Source organism: Hemitrygon akajei, chromosome 15 (genome assembly GCF_048418815.1).
Source record: "Hemitrygon akajei chromosome 15, sHemAka1.3, whole genome shotgun sequence".
NCBI lineage: Eukaryota > Metazoa > Chordata > Chondrichthyes > Myliobatiformes > Dasyatidae > Hemitrygon > Hemitrygon akajei.
In genome coordinates this window covers 74247828-74266523 of record NC_133138.1, presented here as the reverse complement: position 1 = coordinate 74266523, position 18696 = coordinate 74247828, and the positions used below count along the sequence as shown (strand labels likewise).

Sequence of the window (18696 nt, the reverse complement as noted above, 5' to 3'; positions counted from 1 at the left end):
CCCCAGCCCAAGCATTTACTTTTCCATTCCCCACTAGGCACTGTGATGGATTTTTGTTTTTTCTTGAAAGAAGGTCACTCCAGTCCCATTTCACCACCACCCTTCTTTGCTTGACTGAAATTACTCATATTAAAATACTTCTCTTTTAACTATGACCACTTCCTTCAAATAAATATTATAGTTCTTCTGTATAAATGCTTTTTCATGGAAAAGAGATTATGCTAATTTTAGGTGTCATTTCATGTTCTTGCCCTGAAATGGAAAATTCCACCATCTTTTGTTGATTTCTGCTCTTTCTTCAACTTCATATGGTCCATCTCAGACTCTTCCCTTCTATCTCTATCTTCAGTTATGCAAATAGCTATTGATTAGTATCTTCTCAAAGCCTACTAATTCCCATAGTGAAGTTCATAATAGTTTCCCCACCCCATTTCCCTCTCCCCTTTTTCCTTTTCTATTGACCCATTTTGATAATGGCATTTTCAAAGTGGCTCCCTTTATGATCAAAGAAAAATTCTCCCCATCTCAGTTCATAGTACCAAGAGCTGACATTGGCTTAATGGGTCAAATGGCTTCTGCCTCCACTGTAGTAACTTATATAGTCCTATTTCAAATGCAAGTTCCCCTCTACAGCACACTTTCCGTTTCTTAATCACTTTTAGAATCCTTTCCCTTCACAACACAACGCCAGAGGTGCAACATGTTTCACCCCTACTCCCAAGATTCCAAATGATTTTTCTAGTAAAAATATATTATTTCCTTCTTCCAATATACTATATTCACCAAAAGAAAAAAATAAGTTGCAAATGCTGGTAATTCTTTGTTCCCTATTTCTCCATGACGTAGGTGAATTGCTATTCAGCCATCAACTCTACACCATCTTTCCAAGCAATCCCATTCCCCGACCAATTCTCTGTATAGGCTCATCTCCCCTCAGTTCCATCAACCACTTCCTGCCCCCCACTCCCCAACTTCAACTCACCTGCATCAATAATAAGCAAGCAATCCTGGAAAAGATGACTCAGTCGGAAAGAAATTTCGACAATTCATTCAGTGGAAGCCCGAGAAGAGTTTATTCGAATTTTTGACAGGTTACCCAGTGGGGCAAGTATCAAGTTGCATGCATCCATTAGCCACATTTTGTAGCCTGGTCCAAAGAAATTTGCATCTGCGTGGTGTAATACTGGTGTGCATTTAGCTCAATGCTCCACATGCCACAGCACTGAACTGCTCTTCTGTTAAGGCCCAATTGCATCCAGCACCAGGTTTAGAACATGCCTTCCCACAGGTTAAGTCTTCCTATCTCCAGTTGTGCATCACTTTGTCTGAAGGGGTACAATTAGCAGTCTGTACTTGCCTTGTGGTTGTTGTGGTCAAATACGACAAACAATGTGTGCTCTGTGAGATATGGAAGAAGTGTTAAAGTTCAGATGAAGATATTGAAGATATGAAGAATAGTTCAGACTAGTAGAGATAATTGATAAGAGTGTGAAGGAAGTTTGGTGAACTCAACAGTAACAGAATTTAATTGTCAAGTTGATAGGATGTGGCATATAACTTTGCAATTGATGATCCTACAAACAACGTGAAGGATGAGTGTCAAAGTAGACAGAACAGGACTATGGGTAGATAAGTTACAGAGCCATGCTCAACTATGTGGCTGAGCAGGCATCCGGATGAGGAGCTGAAGGCCATGAGATTGGAAATGGGCAGGTGGAAGGAGACATTAAACAAGTGTGTGTGTGTGTTAATGCATGTACAACTGCCAGCTAGCATCTTCACTCAGCAGCCATTTTATAAGGTACCTCCTGTACCGAATAAAGTAGCAAGTGAGTGTATGTTTGCAATCTTCTCCAGCTGTAGCCCATCCATCTCAAAGTTCAACATGTGCATTCAGAAATGCTCTTCTGCACACTACTATTGTAACGTGTGGTTACCTGAGTTATTACTGCTTGAACCAGTGTGACCATTCCACACTGACCTGTCTCATTAACAAAGTACTTTCATCCACAGAGCAGCTGCTCACTGGATATTTTCATTTTTTTGTATTTGCTGTAAACTCCAGAGACTGCTTTGTATGAAAATCCAAGTAGATCAGCAGTTTCTGAGATACTCAAACCATCCCGTCTGGCACAAACAATCATTCCACGATCAAAGCCACTTAGATCATATTTCTTTCCCATTCGGACGCATGGTCTGAACAACAAATGAACTTCCTGACCGTGTCTGCAGGCTGAGCTTGCTGAGTGCAACAACCTCTCACTCAATGGCAACAAGACCAAGGAGACAATTATTGACTTCAGGAAGAGAAACTGCAGGTCCATGAGCCAGTCCTCACCATAGGATCAGAGGTGGAGAGGGTCAGCACTTTTAAATTCCTTGGTGTTATCATTTCAGAGGATTTGTCCTGGACCCAGCATGTAAGTGCAATTACAAAGAAAGCACTAAAGTTCCTCCACTTCCTTAGAAATTTGTGAAGATTCAGCAAGACATTTAAAACTTTGACAAACTTCTGTACTTGTGTGTTGGAGAGTATATTGACTGCATCACAGTCTGTATGGAAACACCAATGCCCTTGAACGGAAAATCCTACAAAAAGTAGTGGATGTGACCCAGTCCATCACGAGGAAAGCCCTCCCAGCAAAGTGCACATCCACACTGAGTGCTGTTGCAGGAAAGCAGATCCATTATCAAGGATTCCTGCCACCCAGGCCATGCTCTCTTCCCAATTGAATGCGGTACGGGAGCCTCAGGACCCACTCCACAAAGGTTCAGGTACAGTTCCTACCCCTCAACCATCAGGCTCTTGAACCAATTGGGATTACTTCACTTGCCCCATCACTACTTTCGAGCATCTCGTGTTTTCGATATTTATTGCTTATTTATTTTTTCCTTTTTCATTTCTATAGTTTGTTGTCCTTTGCACATTGGTTATTTGTTCATCCTTTTGGGTGCGTTCATTGATTCTATTGTGTTTCTTGGATTTACAGTATATGCCAACAAGAAACTGAATCTCAGGGTTGTATGTGGTGACGTACAGGTACTTTGATAATAAATTTACTTTGAACTATGATTGGCTGATTAGATTTTTTCATTAACAAGCAGGTATACAGGCATACCTAATTCAGTGGCCACCGAGAGTTTGTGTGTACTCATCAGTGTGTAAGCACTAGTACCTATACAGCAACACAAGGAGAATCCATTGAAAAGCATGAAGTTATTGGTTTGGAAGCTGCAGATCACAGTAGCATGGAATTCAACAAAGCAGAAATAAGATGTGATATCTGTATCATATTTCCTTCCATTAATGGTTAGGTAACTGAATTCCTTCCTGTTCTTGAACACTGAGGAGAACAGGAATAAGGGAAGATTGTGGGCTGTGGGAGTGGAGACAAGGAGGCAGGTGGTGTGTAAAGGCTTGAGTAAGACTCCTTATGGTGTCTTATTTGCAACAGAGAAATTGGCTGTCATACAAAAATGACCAAAGCCATTGACCACAGAAATAAGTTTAAATTTATCTCACACCAAATGACTATCCTCCCCATGGTAATATCCAGAAAATGACCACAGGAATCCGCCTTCCTGGCCATGTAAAGCAAGCTCTGGCCACATGAAATGTCTCTGCATGACAGGATGATTTGTTTTTACTCATTTTGTGGGTGCTAAGGTTAATGACGACGTGGGAGCAACTCTTTCTTCTATAGATGGGGAAGGAGAGTTTTATGGGAAAAAGGGTTGAGGTCATAGGTTTGTGAAATGATTCCCTCCAACTACTGTTTGCATTGAGCGCACAAGAGATTGCACTACCATTCCCTCATTTCAACATTAACTTAAAACAAAAATTTAGTTATGTTCTGGATACTCTATCAGGACTGGTCTTCAGTTTCCTTGAATTGAGATAAATATATCTCATTAATTGCATGGATTACAACTTTTTTTTCTAAGTTATTTGTAAATTAACAGTTTAGGTGGATAGAATGCTTTTTTTCAATGGATAGATAATTGTGGACAAGAGGTTATAGAGTATCACAATATTGAGAAAGATCCTTTGGTCCTTCAAATCCACACCAAACATCAAGCACCCTTTTACACTCATCAGACTACAAATGCTTCACATTATCTCCAGGTTTTAGCACTCACTGACGCAGAAGAGATAACTTTCAGTGGCCAACTAACCTTCCAACCTGCATATCTCGTGAACAAAGGAGGAAGTTGCAGCACCTGTAGGACACCAACAGCATCACAGGGAGAACATGCTAACTCCACACAGATGGAAATGAAAGTCAAGATTGAACCTGGGTCATCAAAACTATGAGAAAGTACACCACCAGATGCGTCATTATTCACCTTGTCTGCAGTCATAAGTTCACGGAGTGGCTGCAGCATGGAAAGAGGCCATCAGTTTCACCCAGAAAGCGCAGTCTATTTAATAGCATCCCATTTACAGCTAATCTCCTGCCCCCTCCCCATACCTCTGCAAGTTCTCCTTTTTCAGATTCTGATCCAAATCCCTTCTGAATATATCAAATCTACCCCAACAAATTTCCCCACAATGCATTACAGATCCTCATCACTCGCTGCATAAAAGGTATCCTCATCTTCCTTTTGTTGAAATTACCAAACGATCTCATTCTAGGATTTAAACAGTAAAAGCAAACCCTGGAATGCCATCTTCTGCTCCTCGGAACTGGAGTGGGAAGAAATCATCCTTGATCGCAACAGTCTGCTTAATTAGGAGAAAATGTCCCAGATTCTTGACCCTTTTGCAAATAGAATACCGTTTTTCCTCTTTCATTCTGTCAATATCCTTTGTGACTGTAAGTACCTAAATCAGATCCTCTTGCGGCCTCCTTTCCTCCAAGAACGAGACCACCTTCTCCAGTCTATCCACATACAGAAAGTCTCTTATCCTTGGAACCACATTAGTAAATCTCTTGTAGACTCAGGCAGATGGGCAACAAAATACAAAAGCAAAATATTTCTGTTGGAGGTCCAAAGAGAAGATCCTAGAACCTTCAGTTAGATTTATGGAGAAATAGATTCAACAATACACGTTAATGATCTTTGGTGGTAAAAAATGAGGGTGAAGTAAACTTTAACCATTCGAAGGGAGAAAAGGGGAAGCAGAAACAAACAAAAGGGATGATCTGAAGCATGTGTACTTGGGAACAGCAGACGGACCTGAACTTGCAGCTTGGAAATGCAAATAAACCTGATCCTGCCAAGAGCAAACATTTATTTGCCTTCCTTTCTCCCATCCAGTACAGATTTAGCATATTAGCTTTGCAGCCGCATTCATGCATCATTTGAGAATGTAAATGAGGCTTCCTTTGAGGGCAAGATAGAGAGTCCTGTCAAGTAAAATGAGGAAGTGATTATAGGAAGTGAAGGCTCTGTTAAGTGCATTTAACTACATAGTGCCTGTTGAAGAGACCCAGCCACTGAGAGACTCGCAATGGAAAAGCCTATTAAAGAAGGGATACTTCACATACAGCAGTACAAATTTGGGAAGGTAAGTTCGTTTGTCTTCGTATGTAAGTTCTTGGTATTTGCGTTCTAAGTTTTGAGAGATTTGAGCAATAATTGAGATGAGATTAGATCATTAATGTATCAAGTCTGGACTCAACAGCAATTTCCAGTAACAAAGTTCCCTTTACATATTACAAGTCGCTAAATAATAGACCATTACTGATCAAAAACTAACACTTGGCCACAGAAAAAGAAAACAAGGCATTTGGCCAAGAGCTTGGTGGTAGATAGATCTTAAAAGGAGGGGAAAAACTGACCAGGTTTAGGGAGGGAATTTCAGAGTTTAAAGTCTAGGTGACTGACACCGTAATCACTAAAACTTAATTTAGTGAATCGATAAAGCTTGTTCAAATATCGAGGGCAAGAATAAAATGATAGCTTGGAGAGTCACCGAACTACACAGGCTGAAAAAAATGTCCTTGTTTAAAGGTGGATGTTGTGAGGCCCTCCAGTCAAATCGTGGTATAACACCGTGATCGGCATTTAAAATTGTTTTCAAACTCTCAAGTCTGTGGGGTCCCAGTGTGTTCTCAGATTCTAAGCATTCCTAATGATTTAAGAATTATAATTTATTCATTCAGTGAATCATTTCATCTGGAGATTTTTTCCAAATCCTTTTTAAATATTGGCATGAAGCGCGCTTCTTTTTCAGACCAGCGAGCAAAAAAATTTACAAATTCTGGTATGTACGTATCTTTATGAACAACTGTTGATAAAAAAGTACTTCCCCTCTAATTTAAACACTTGTGCATCAGACTATGATTAGATAGGACATAGAAAAGTACAGCGTAAGAACAAATCCTTCAGCCACAATGTTGTGCCAAACCAGCCAAAAATTAAATTTAAAAATCCAAAAACAAATCCTTCCTGCCTACACAACGTCCATAACCCTCTGTCTTCCTCATGTTCATGTGCCTATCTAAACACCTCTTAAAAGTCTCTAATGTATTTGCCTCTACCACCAAAACGGGCGTGATAACACATGCCCTTTAAAACAGGTAGCATCCTGGTCAACCTCTTTGTCACCCTCTTCAAAAGCCTCAACATCCTTCCTATAGTGGGGTGACCAGAACTGTACGCAATACTCCAGATGTGGACTAACCAAAGTTCTATAAAGTTGCAATGTATTCTCCTAACTTTTGAACTCAGTTCCTTGACTAATTAAAACAAGCATTCCACAAGCCTCTTAACCTCCCTATTGACCTGCATAGCCACTTTCAAGGAGCTGTGAACTTGGACCCCAATATCAAACTGCTCAGCAACACTGTTAAGGGTCGTGCTGCTAAAGTATACGGTCTCCTTGTATTTGCACTACCAAGGTGCAACACCTCACATTTATCTGGATTAAACTCCATTTGCCATTTCTCTGCCCATATCTGCAACTGATCTATATCATTGTGAATTCTTTGCCAGTCTTCTACACTATCCTCAACTCCACCAATCTTGATATTATCTGCAAACATACTAACCCACACATCTATATTTTCATCCAGGTTATTTATATACATCACAAAGAGCAGAGGTCCCAGTACAGTTCCCTGTGGAACACCAGTAATTATGGACCTCCAACTCAAATAAGTCCCTTTGACCACCACCCTGTCTTCTATGCGCAATCATGTTCTGAATCCGAACAGGCAGTTCATCGTGGACTCCATGCATCCTAATCTTTCAAAGGTCCATGAGGGGCTTTGTCAAATGCCTTACTAAAATCCATATAGACAATGTCCATTTCTCCACTTTCATCAATCTCTCTTCTCACCTTGTCAAAGAACTCAATCAATTTGTTAAGACACGTCTTGCCCCGCAAAAAAAAAAAGCCATACTGGCTCTCCCTAATTAGGGAAAATGCCCATCTATCCTATCCTATCCCTAAGAATTGCTACGTTTTCATCTTGGTGCATATTAGAAGTCTTAATAGCATGATAATTGGTCCTTCAACCCATCAAGTCAGTGTCAACTACCAAGCAGCCAATTCCACTCATCTCATTTCAATCCTTCTCAGCGACTTCCCCCCAAATTTTACCATTACCTGCACACTAAGGACAAATTACAGAAGCCAAATAACCCACAGACTTGTACATCTTTATATGTGTGAGGAAACGGGGGCACTGAAGGGATCCCACATCATGACAGGCAACATGCAAACACCCCACAGACAGCCCCGAAGATCGGAATGAACCCTGATTGCTGGAGCTTGTAGACCCAGAACCAATCGTAGTGATATTTTCCTCCATTTCTTTGCAATAGTAGATCAGTTTCTATTAACTGAACAAATGGGAGATCCTATTACAAAACAACCTGAGGTAGATATTCACAAACAAGAGAAAATCTGCAGATGCACGAAATCCAAACAACACACACAAAATGCTGAAGGAACTCAGCAGGCCAGGCAGCATTTATGGTTGAGAGTAGGAGTGTCGGGCTTTGGCTTGAAAGAGATGTTGGTTCTGAGTAAGCTTCTGTTAAAGTTCCCTTTTATTTCTTTAACTGTATCTAGTGTAGTAAATGACCATTGTGAGATCTTCATGCCAGATGCTGGAGTCTTGGGAGACCCAGAGTCTCTGAGGGAACTACATCTGCTTGAAGTGCATCTGGCTGCAGCTCCTTGAAGACCACGTTAAGGATCTGGAGCAGCAGCTGGATGACCTTCAACTTGTATGGGAGAGTGAGGAGATAATCCATCAGAGTTTCAGGGAAGTAGTCACCCCTAAGTTGCCTGGTGACTGTCAGGAGAAATAGAAATTTGAACAGGCAGTTAGCACAGAGCACCCCCATGGCCATTCCCCTCAATAGTAAGCATACTGCTTTGGATACTGTTGTGGGGATGACCTCCCAGGGGAATGCCACGGAGACCAGCTTACTGAGCATGGGTCTGTGGTGCAGAAGAGAAAGAAAGAGAAGAGGGGAGAGGTAGCGAGAGAGGGCTCAGTAGTCTGAAGAACAGTCAAGAGATGTTTTGAGTGTGAACAGGACACCTGGATGGTATGTTTCCTCCCAGGTACCAGGGTCAGGGATGTTTTGGATCGAGTCCACAGCATTTTGGAGGGGGAGGGAGAGCAGACAGATGTCTTGGTACATATTGGTAAGAATAACATAGGAAGGAAAAGCAAAGAGGTCCTGAAGAGAGAATTTAGAGAGCTAGGCAGAAAGCTGAGAAGCAGGAACTCCAGGGTAGTAATTTCTGGATTGATGCCTGTGCCACGTGCCAGTGAGGATAGCAACAGGATTAGGGCTTCAGATTCTTCAATCATTGGGATCTCTCCTGGGGAGGTATGACCTGGACAAAAGTGATGGGTTGCACCTGAACCTGAGGGGGACCAACATTCTCATGGGATGGCTTGTTAGAGCTATTGAGGAGGGTTTAAACTAATTTGGCAGGGGTGGTAGGAACCGGAGTGAGGGGACTCACGATAGGATGGATGGTTAAAAAAAAGCAAAGATAGTATCCAGTCAGGCTGTCAGGAAGGGCAGTCAGATGATAGGACAAAATTGCAGCCAGCAGGGTGAGTATCAGTGTATTAGGGATGCAGAATCTAAAAGGGTAGCAAATGCAGCATTCAAAGTGTTATACCTCAAAGCATGGAGTATAAGAAATAAGGTGGATGATCTTTTGCACTATTACAGATCGTCCAGTATGATGTTGTGGCCATTACTGAATCATGGCTGAAAGATGGTTGTAGTTGGGAGCTGAATGTCCAAGATTACAATTGTGTCAGAGTGATAGGAAGGTAGGCAGAAGGGGTGAGGTGGCTCTACTGGTAAAGAATGGCATCAAATCATTAGAAAGGTGTGACATAGGATCGGAAAATGTTGAATCCTTATGGGTCGAGTTAAGAAACGGCAAGGGTAAAAGGACTCTGATGGCATATATAGGCCTTACAACTATAGCTGAGAGGTGGACCAACAGGAACTAGAAAAGGCATCTCAAAAGGGCAGTGTTATTGTAGTCATGGGAGATTTTAACATGCAGGCCAATTGGGAAAATCAGGTTGGTAATGGATCTTGAGAAAGTGAGTTTGTTGAATGCCAAAGAGATAGCTTCTTAGAGCAGTTTGTCATTGAGCCTACTAGGGGATCAGCTATACTGGATTGGGTGTTATGTAATGAACTGGAGGTGATTAGGGAGCTTAAGGTGAAAGAACCCTTAGGAGACAGTGATCACAATATGATTGAGTTCAACTTGAAATTTGCTAGGGAGAAAGTAAAGTCTGATGTAGCAGTATTTCAGTGGAGTAAGGCAAATTACAGTGGTATGAGAGAGGAGTTGGCTAAAGTAAATTGGAAGGCATTGCTGGCCAGGATGACAGCTGAGAAGCAATGGTGTGAGCTTCTGGGAAAAATGAGGAAGGTGTGGGACATGTGTATTCCAAAAATGAAGAAATGCTCAAATGGCAAAATAATACAACCGTGGCTGATAAAGGAAGTCAAAACTAACATACAAACAAAACAGAGGGAGGGCATACAACAAAACAAAAATTAACAGGAAGATAGAGGACTGGGAAGCTTTTAAAAATCTACAGAGAGCAATGAAAAGAATCATTAGGAAGGAAAAGATGAAATATGAAAGCAAACTAGCAAACAATATCAAAGTGGAGAGTAAAAACTTTTTCAAATATGAATAGGACTGCAAGAAAATGAGAAATAATAACAGGGACAAGGAGGTGGAAGATAAACTAAATGAGTATTTTGCTTTAGTCTTCACTGTGGAAGACACTAGCAGTGTGCCAGATGTTGCAGGGTGTGAGGGAAGAGAAGTCAGTGCAGTTACGATAACTGGGGAGAAGGTGTTCAACAAGCTGAAAGTCATCTGGACCAGATGACCTGCACCCTTAGGTTCTGAAAGAGGTACCGGTAGAGATTGTGGAGGCATTAGTAATGGGCTTTCAAAAAATCATTGGACTCTGGCATGGTGTCAAAGGACTGGAAAATTGCAAATTTCATTCCACTCTTTAAGAAAGGATGAAGGCAGCAGAAAGGAAATTAATGACCAGTTAGCCTGACCTCAGTGGTTGGTAAAATGTTGGGGTCAATTGTTAAAGATGAGGTTATGGAGTACTTGGTGACACAAGACAAGATGGGACAAAGCCAGCATGGTTTCCTTAAGGGAAAATCTTGCCAGACGAACCTGTTGGAATTCTTTGAGGAGATTACAAGTAGGATAGGTAAAGGAGACGCAGTGGATGTTGTATATTTGGATTTTCAGAAGGCCTTTGACAAGGTACCACACATGAGGTTGCTTACCAAGTTAAGAGCCTGTGGTATTACGGGAAAGTTACTGGTTAGACCATTGGCTGATTGGTAGGAGGCAGTGAGTGGGAATAAAATTATCTTTTTCTGGTTGGCTGCCAGTGACTGGTGGTATTGGGCAGGGGATCAGTGTTGGGACTGCTTCTTTTTATGCTGCGTATCAATGATTTAGATGATGGAATAGATGGCTTTGTTGCCAAGTTTGCAGATGATACGAAGATAGGTGGAGGGGCAGGTAGTGTTGAGGAAACAGGTAGGCTGCAGAAGGATTTGGGCAGATTAGGAGAATGGGCAGGAAAGTGGCAAATGAAATACAATGTTGGAAAATGCATGGTCATGCACTTTCATAGAAGAAATAAATGTGCAGACTATTTTCTAAATGGGGAGAAAATCCAAAAATCTGAAATTCAAAGGGATTTGGGAATCCTTATGCAAAAACAACCTAAAGGTTAACTTGTAGGCTGAATTGGTGGTGAGGAAGGCAAATGCAATGTTAGCATTCATTTCAAGTGGTCTGGAATACAAGAGCAGGGATGTGATTCTGAGGCATTATAAGGCATTGATGAGGCCTCACCTTGAGTACTGTGAACAGTTTTGGGCTCCGTGTCTAAGAAAAGGTGTGCTGGTATTAGAGAGAGTTCAGAGGAGGTTCATAAGGATGATGTCAGGAATGAAAGGGTTATATACAAGGAACATTTGATAGCTCTGTGTTTGTGCTCGCTGGAATTTGGAAGGATGAGTGGAGGGAGGAATCTTACTGAAACTTTTCTTTCTTTCTTTTCAAATCTTTTATTATTATTATTGTTGTTGTTGTTGTTATTATTATTATTATTATTATTATTATTATCCAAAATAGCAAGAGTACATTGAAGCAGGTAACACTTGCAATGTCTCAAAGGGGAAAAAACAATGTTTTAAAGATTGAAAAATGTGGTAACACAAAAAGAAGAAAAGGAAAAAGAAACCCTACTAAAGCAAAGAAAGGTGAGGAAAAAAAAGCACCCATTAGGTGTTCAACCCTGGAGTCATGCGTCATTCAAAAAGCTTCTAAAGCTAAACATTAAACCACCAACAAAAATAAATTATACCAAAATTTACAATTAGATCGTGGAGGAAATCTATCAATTAACTCAAATGATAGTAACTAGCAAATGAACCCCATCTTTTCTCAAAATCAAACATAGGTTCGTAGGTTCGACTTCTAATTTTCTCCAAACTAAGACATAACATCACTTGAGAGAACCATTGTGACAGAGTGGGAGCCAACGTATCCTTCCACTTCAACAGAATGGCCCTCCTAGCTATCAATGTAACAAATGCAATAACATGTTGGTCAGACAAAGAAATACCACAGATATTTTGAGGAATTATTCCAAAGAGCATAGTTAATTTGTTAGGTTGTAAATTAATTTTAAGTGCTTTAGAAATTGTAGAAAAAACTGACTTCCAAAACTGTTCCAGTATAGCATAAGACCAAAACATGTGTGTCAGTGTAGCTGTCTCAGTTTTACATCTACGACAATAACTATCAACATTAGGAAACATTTTAGACAATCTCTCCTTCGTCAAGTAGTAACGATGTACAATTTTAAATTGAATCAGTGAATGACTAGCACAAACTGAAGAAGAGTTAACCAATTTCAGAATCCTCATTCAGTCCTCCGTCGTAAAAGTCAAATTAAGTATTGAAACTTTTCAAATGTTGAAAGCCCTAGACAAGGTAGATTTGGAAAGGATATTTCTCATGTTGGAGGAATCTAGGACAAAAGGGCACAGCTTCAGGTTAGAGGGGCATCCATTTAAAACAGAGATGTGGAGAAATTTCATTAGCCAGATGTGGGTGAATTTGCTACCACAGGCTGCTGTGGAGGCCAGGTCTTTGGGTGTATTAAAGGGAGAGAGTGATAGGTTCTTGATTTGGACATGGCATCAAAGGTTATGAGGAGAAGGCCGGGGAGTGGGGCTGAGGAGGAGAAAAGAAAAGGATCAGCCAAGATTGAATGATGGAACAGACTCGATGGGCCAAATGGCCTAATTCTGCTCCTGTGTCTTATGGTCTTTTGGTCTATAAGAGTAAGCAGTCGACATTTCAGACCGAGACCCTGTTACAATTGTCTGACATATCCATGAGGGCAATGTATTCAGACAATCAGGAGTCTCCAGCTGACTCTTTCAATCACCTTAAAAACACCCTGTTTAATGGCATAATGTAATAGTTCTTGAAAAAAAGACAGATAGAGGTGGAGGTAAAAGAGGGAGTGGAGTTGCACTACTTATCAGGGACAATTCCACAGCTGCACAAAGAGGAGATGTATTGGAAGGATCAGGCACTGAGTCCATGGTGGAATTCAGAAATAGGAAGTGTGCAATCACACTGAACTACAGACCCCCTAATAGATGTAGCGGTAGAGATTGTGGAGGCATTAGTAAAGATCTTTCAAAAAATCATTGGACTCTGGCATGGTGCTAGAGGACTGGAAAATTGCAAATGTCACTCCACTCTTTAAGAAACGATCAAGGCAGCAGAAAATAAATTATAGACCAGTTAGCCTGACCTCAGTGGATGGTAAAATGTTGGAGTCAATTGTTAAGGATGAGGTGTTGGAGTACTTGGTATTGGGCAGGGGGTCAATGTTGGGACTGCTTCTTTTTATGCTGTGTATCAATGATTTAGGTGATGGAATCGATGGTTTTGTTGCTAAGTTTGCAGATGATACAAAGATTGGTGGAGGGGCAGGTAGTATTGAGGAAACAGCTAGGCTGCAGAAGGACTTAGACAGATTAGAAGAATGGGCAAGAGAGTGGCAAATGAAATACAATGTTGGAAAATGCATGGTCATGCATTTTTGTAGAAGAAATAAATGTGCAGACTATTTCCTAATTGGGGAGAAAATCCAAAACTCTGAAATGCAAAGGGACTTGGGAATCCCTGTGCCAAACAACCTAAAGGTTAACTTGTAGGCTGAGTTGGTGGTGAGGAAGTGGTCTAGAATACAAGAGCAGGGATATGTTGCTGAGGCTTTATAAGGCACTGGTGAGGCCTCACCTTGACTACTGTGAACAGTTAGTGACCACAACTCCTTATCTTTCAGGATAGCTATAGATAAGGACTGGTATGGTCCTAAAATTGGAGTAGGACAAATTACGTGCATTAAGCAAGAATGAAGAAGGGCTAATTAGGACCACCTTTTCTCTGGCAAGTCCATATCAGACATGTGGAGGTGTTTAAAGATCAATTACGCAGAGAACAGGAAATGTGTGCTTCTACTAGAAGGAAAGACAGGGATGGAAAGATGAGAGAACCTTGGATGTTCAGAGAGGTGATGAATTTAGTCAAGAAGAAAAAGGAAAGGCATGTAAAGCTTCAGAAGTCAGAATCAAATGAAGCACATAGGATTATAAAGAAGCCAGAAAAGAACTAAACAAGGCAATTCGGAAAGGCGGGGGTGGGGGGGGGGGGGTCATGAAAATTCCTTGGTAAGTAGGATATATATATTTACATCAAGAGTAAAAGGATAACAGGGGAAAGGATAGGACCACTCAAGAGTAAAGGGAACATTCGCTTGGATGCAGAGAATGTGAGTGAGGTACTTACTTTGCTTCAGCATTTACCAAGGAAAAGGATATGGAGGACCAGGAGGTCAATGCCTAGAGTTTAAACACATCAGGGCATTTAGAGGTCAAGAAAGAGGAATTGTTGGGCCACCTAATAAGCATTAAGGTCGATGTCCCCAGGGCCTGATGGGATGTACCCCAGGTTATTGAAAGGGGCAAGAGACAAGATTGCTGGGCCCTTGGCCAGTACCTTTTTGTCCTCTCTAGTCACAGGCAAGGTCCCAGAGGTCTGGCAATTGGCAAAAAGTTGTACCTCTATTTAAGAAAGGAACAAAAGAAAATCTTAAAACCTGTAGACCAGTGAGTCTCACATCAGTTATAGGGAAATTTCTGGAGAAAATTCTTAGGGAAAGGATTTATGAGCATTTGGAAGCCCACTGCATAATTAGTAAGAGACAGCATGGCTTTGTGCATGGCAGGTGGTGCCTTACCATCTTGACTGAGTTTTTTGACAAGGTGATAAGAGGGACTGATTAAGTTAGGGTAGTGGATGCTGTACAGATGGACTTTAGTAAGGCATTTGACAAAGTCTTCATGGGAGGCTAATCCAGAAGATTAAGCTGCATAGGATCCTTGGCAAATTGGCTGTTTGGACTCAGAAATGGCTTGCACAGAGAAGATAGAGTGTAATGGTTGAAGGGACTTATTCAAACTGGAGGTCTGTAATTAATGGAGTTCCACAGGGATCAGTGCTGGGACTTTTGCTGTTTGTTATGTATATAAAGGAGCTGGAAGAAAATGTAGAAGGGTGGGTTAGTAAATATGTGAATAGGTGGAGTTGTGGATAGTGTAGAAGTCTGGCAAAGAATACAGTACAATATAGGCCAGTTGCAGATATCAGCTGAGAAATGGCAGATAGAGTTTAACCCAGATGAAGGTGAGGTGTTGCACCTCGGTAGGGCAAATGCAAGGAATCAGTACACTGTTGAGGGCAAGGTCCTCAGCAGTGTTGCTGTGGAGAGACAATGGGATCCAAGTTCATAGCTCCTTGAAAGTGGCTACACAGATTGATAAGGTGGTTAAAAAGGCTTATGGAATGCTTGCTGTTATTAGTTGAGGCACTGAGTTCAAAATTCAGGAGGTTAGCTTGCAATTTTATAAAACACTGGTTAGGCCACATTTGGAGTATTGTGTACGGTTCTGGTTGCCCCACTGTAGGAAGGATGTTGAGGCTTTGGAGAAGGTGCCGTAGAGGTTTACCAGGACAGTGCCTGGTTTAGAGGGCTCGTGCTATCATAAAAGACTGGATACACTTGCATTGTTTTCTCGGGGGGAAAATGGTGATACAAACCATACTCTAATGTACAATTCATCTGGTGTAGGGTAGTAGTGCTGATGAGTTGGTGGCCAAGATGTTAAATGACACAGGATATTGCAAAACACATAATACGTGTACCAATGTCATTGGCTTATTTTTTATGTTGAGGAAATCATGTTTTTATTCATTGCCTGGGTAACCTGACTCTCTATTATTTTTGGAGAGGTAGAATCCCAGTACAAAATGACAGCTCACTCCAGATTAGACCCATTCACAGTGTGGAACATGTGCACAAATATCATTTTGACTTCTTGTGGAGGTTGGATTTAAACTGGTAAAGTGCTTATGACTTGGAAAGGCCAATATTCTTCACCAGCAACTGGTGAAATCCTTCACCCTAGTTAATCCTCAATAATCACTAGTTATGAGTCTTGCCAGGACTATTGGTCCCTGTATAATTCAGGTGGAGTCTGTCCTATTGGAACAGCTCCCTTCCTTCCCAATAATAGCCAATATCTCACGAATTCAAACCCACATCTCCCACACCCCCCACACCCAGTCTTTGAGCCACACAGTTCATTCTCTGATTTATTAACACGTGCCAATTTCCATGTGGCTCAGTTAACAATCCAAAGATTATTACCTTTTTGAATCTGTGGTTTAATTTAGACTATTCAACTTCTCTTGGCAGAACCTCTTTCCTTGTTCTTGCTGCATTCATATGGACCGCAATAATGGAATCATCCCCCTCGCACTCCAAATTCTTCTGCTGATCAGATGAGGTGTCCTAAGCCCAGGCAAAAGGCAATCAACACAGCCTTCAGGACTCTCGCTCCTTACAAAAGAGAATTATGTCTGTACCCCTGACTACACTTTCCTCAATTACAACAAAATTTCTCTTCTCTCCCCTCTTTTCAAGGACTCCCTGAACCATGAGCCACAGTTCAAATACTCATCCTTTCTACAGTCCCCACTCTCATCCTCATCGGGAGCAGCAATCTCAGACCTGTTGGGCAAGCTCAGGGACTGAAGTTCCACCAGCGTTACTTCTTGGATACCCCCACCTACCTCACTTGCAGTCACACCCTCTTGTCCCTTGACACAGACCAGTTTTGAAGTGTTGTAGTTAATCTAATGGATGTAAAATGCCTCCTGAAACACAGTGTCCAGGTTACTCTCCCCCTCCCTAATGCACTACAGTGTTTGGAGCTCAGATTCCAGGTCATAATTTTGCTGTGTATTGTCTTAATTTTGAGCCTGAGTTCTTCAAGCAAGTAACACTTCCTTCAGATATGATCACCAGAAACCACAATGGAATCTGCCATCTCCTTTATCACGCAACTGCAACACGTCATCCTTATTTTATCTACGTTTGTAATTTGCTGTAATTTGGCACCTTTCTAGTTATATAAAGCTTACCTGTTCTTACCTGTTACTCACCTGTGCCTACTTGTTGAAGCCGTTTGAACCAAAGATTCAGAACTTAGAGCCCACTCATACAATGGCCAATCCAAAATGGGCTCTGCCTTTTCTTACTGAAGCCTCTTGGGCCAAAGCCTCAGTTCCGCACGCTAATGCTGATCCACTCCAGCAATGGCTGCTCCACTTGAACTTTCCTCCTTTTTATTAGCTCAAGTGAAACTCACACGTAACAAGACCTCCTGTTTCTGCTGTTCCTAGCCTTCACAGATCTTGTTATCACTACTCCAAAGTGAAACTTACACGAAACCAGACCTGCCATTTTTAATGATTCCTGCTCTTTCCTTTTAAAATGGACTTGAAAAGCAGGTTTATCCTGCAGAGGCTGGTGGATTTATTAAAGGAGCTGCCAGAGGAAGCGGTAGACTGAGTAAATTATGCCTCACCACCAGAACTCATCAATAGTTCATTTGGCTGGCAGTGAGCTGCATCATCACAGTCAGATTCTTACTGTACACATGACATATCATCCCCAATGCACACTGCACTTGTGACAACTACAGTGGGTAAGAGAAAGTCAGCCACCTCCTTGCAAACTGCTGATTTACTAAGAGCGTGTGGAGAAGGATGCAGGGATCCTTGTCGCAGTTCGTCCCCAGCAGCTGCATAATAGGGGACTCTCTGACCTATGGGCAGACATCAAGTGCTGCTGGTAGGCTATCAGCTCAGTGAAGGACATCAGTTGGTCTGCCCAAAATTTGTTTCTCTTCCAACACTGCAAGATATCTGTCAGGGAATGCTGCGGACTGGCACAGGCTAGGCTGCAGGAGTACATGCTGAGGTAAGCACTGGAGCTTCGTGTGGCCAGTGCAAAGACTCTGATGAAGGACCACAATATGGACTCCTTCCACTATTGCACACAGAGGGACTGAGTTGAGAGGGGGGCAGCCCCTCAATCACTGAAATAGTGTATCATGACCGAAGGTTATATGAGTGGTCGGAGGGACTGAGTTGGGGAGGGAGCCCCTCAAACATTGAAATGGTGTATCATTATCATGCCAGGGGGCCAAATGAGTAGTAAAAGTGCTACAGTTTAAATCATAACTTTATGTTACTGATTGTAATTACCTTGAATGGAAAAGTTTTGTACTGCTTCTTACTTTATATAGATTTTAAAAATTACAATTAAAGTTAATTTTGAAATATAAACAAAACTGTCCCTTTGCCTTCACAGACGCTGCCTGACCTGCTGTATTCCTCAAGGAGCTTGTTTTTGGCTCTAGATTTCAGTGTCTACAGCTCCTGGCATCTCTCTCCTCTTCTTAGTTCCCTCCCCCTTCTCCTCCTTTCCCTCAGCCCCTCTCTTCTTCCCACCTCTTTCACAAATCCATTCCCCACCTTCACCCCAATCACTTCCACTCTCACCACCTCTTTTTCTTTCTCTCCCCTTAGTTTATCCACCTCACCACTGTCTTCACCCCCTTCTCCACGACTGAACATTGTCCACTGAAGTTTGAGTTGCTTGGCCACCTTAATCAATAAGGAAACAGGCCCCTAGATAGTAGGTAGGGACAGTGGGAGTCTTGTTCATCCATTCATGCGTGTCACTAATTAGTTGACCAGGCACT

At 41.7% G+C, this 18696-nt stretch overlaps 1 protein-coding gene across 2 annotated transcripts in view; it reads left to right on the top strand.

Annotated features, from left to right (window-relative positions):
* The first annotated feature begins 5414 nt into the window (after nucleotides 1-5414).
* Nucleotides 5415-18696, top strand: part of LOC140739460 (uncharacterized) — a 31428-nt gene continuing 18146 nt past the window's right edge. For both annotated transcript variants that reach the window (XR_012101648.1, XM_073067770.1), the window contains exon 1: nucleotides 5415-5512. Coding sequence is in view for 1 of the 2 variants with exons in the window: in XM_073067770.1 (XP_072923871.1) it covers nucleotides 5456-5512 (57 nt within the window). In the remaining variant the exon portion in view is untranslated. The remainder of the gene's footprint in view (nucleotides 5513-18696) is intronic.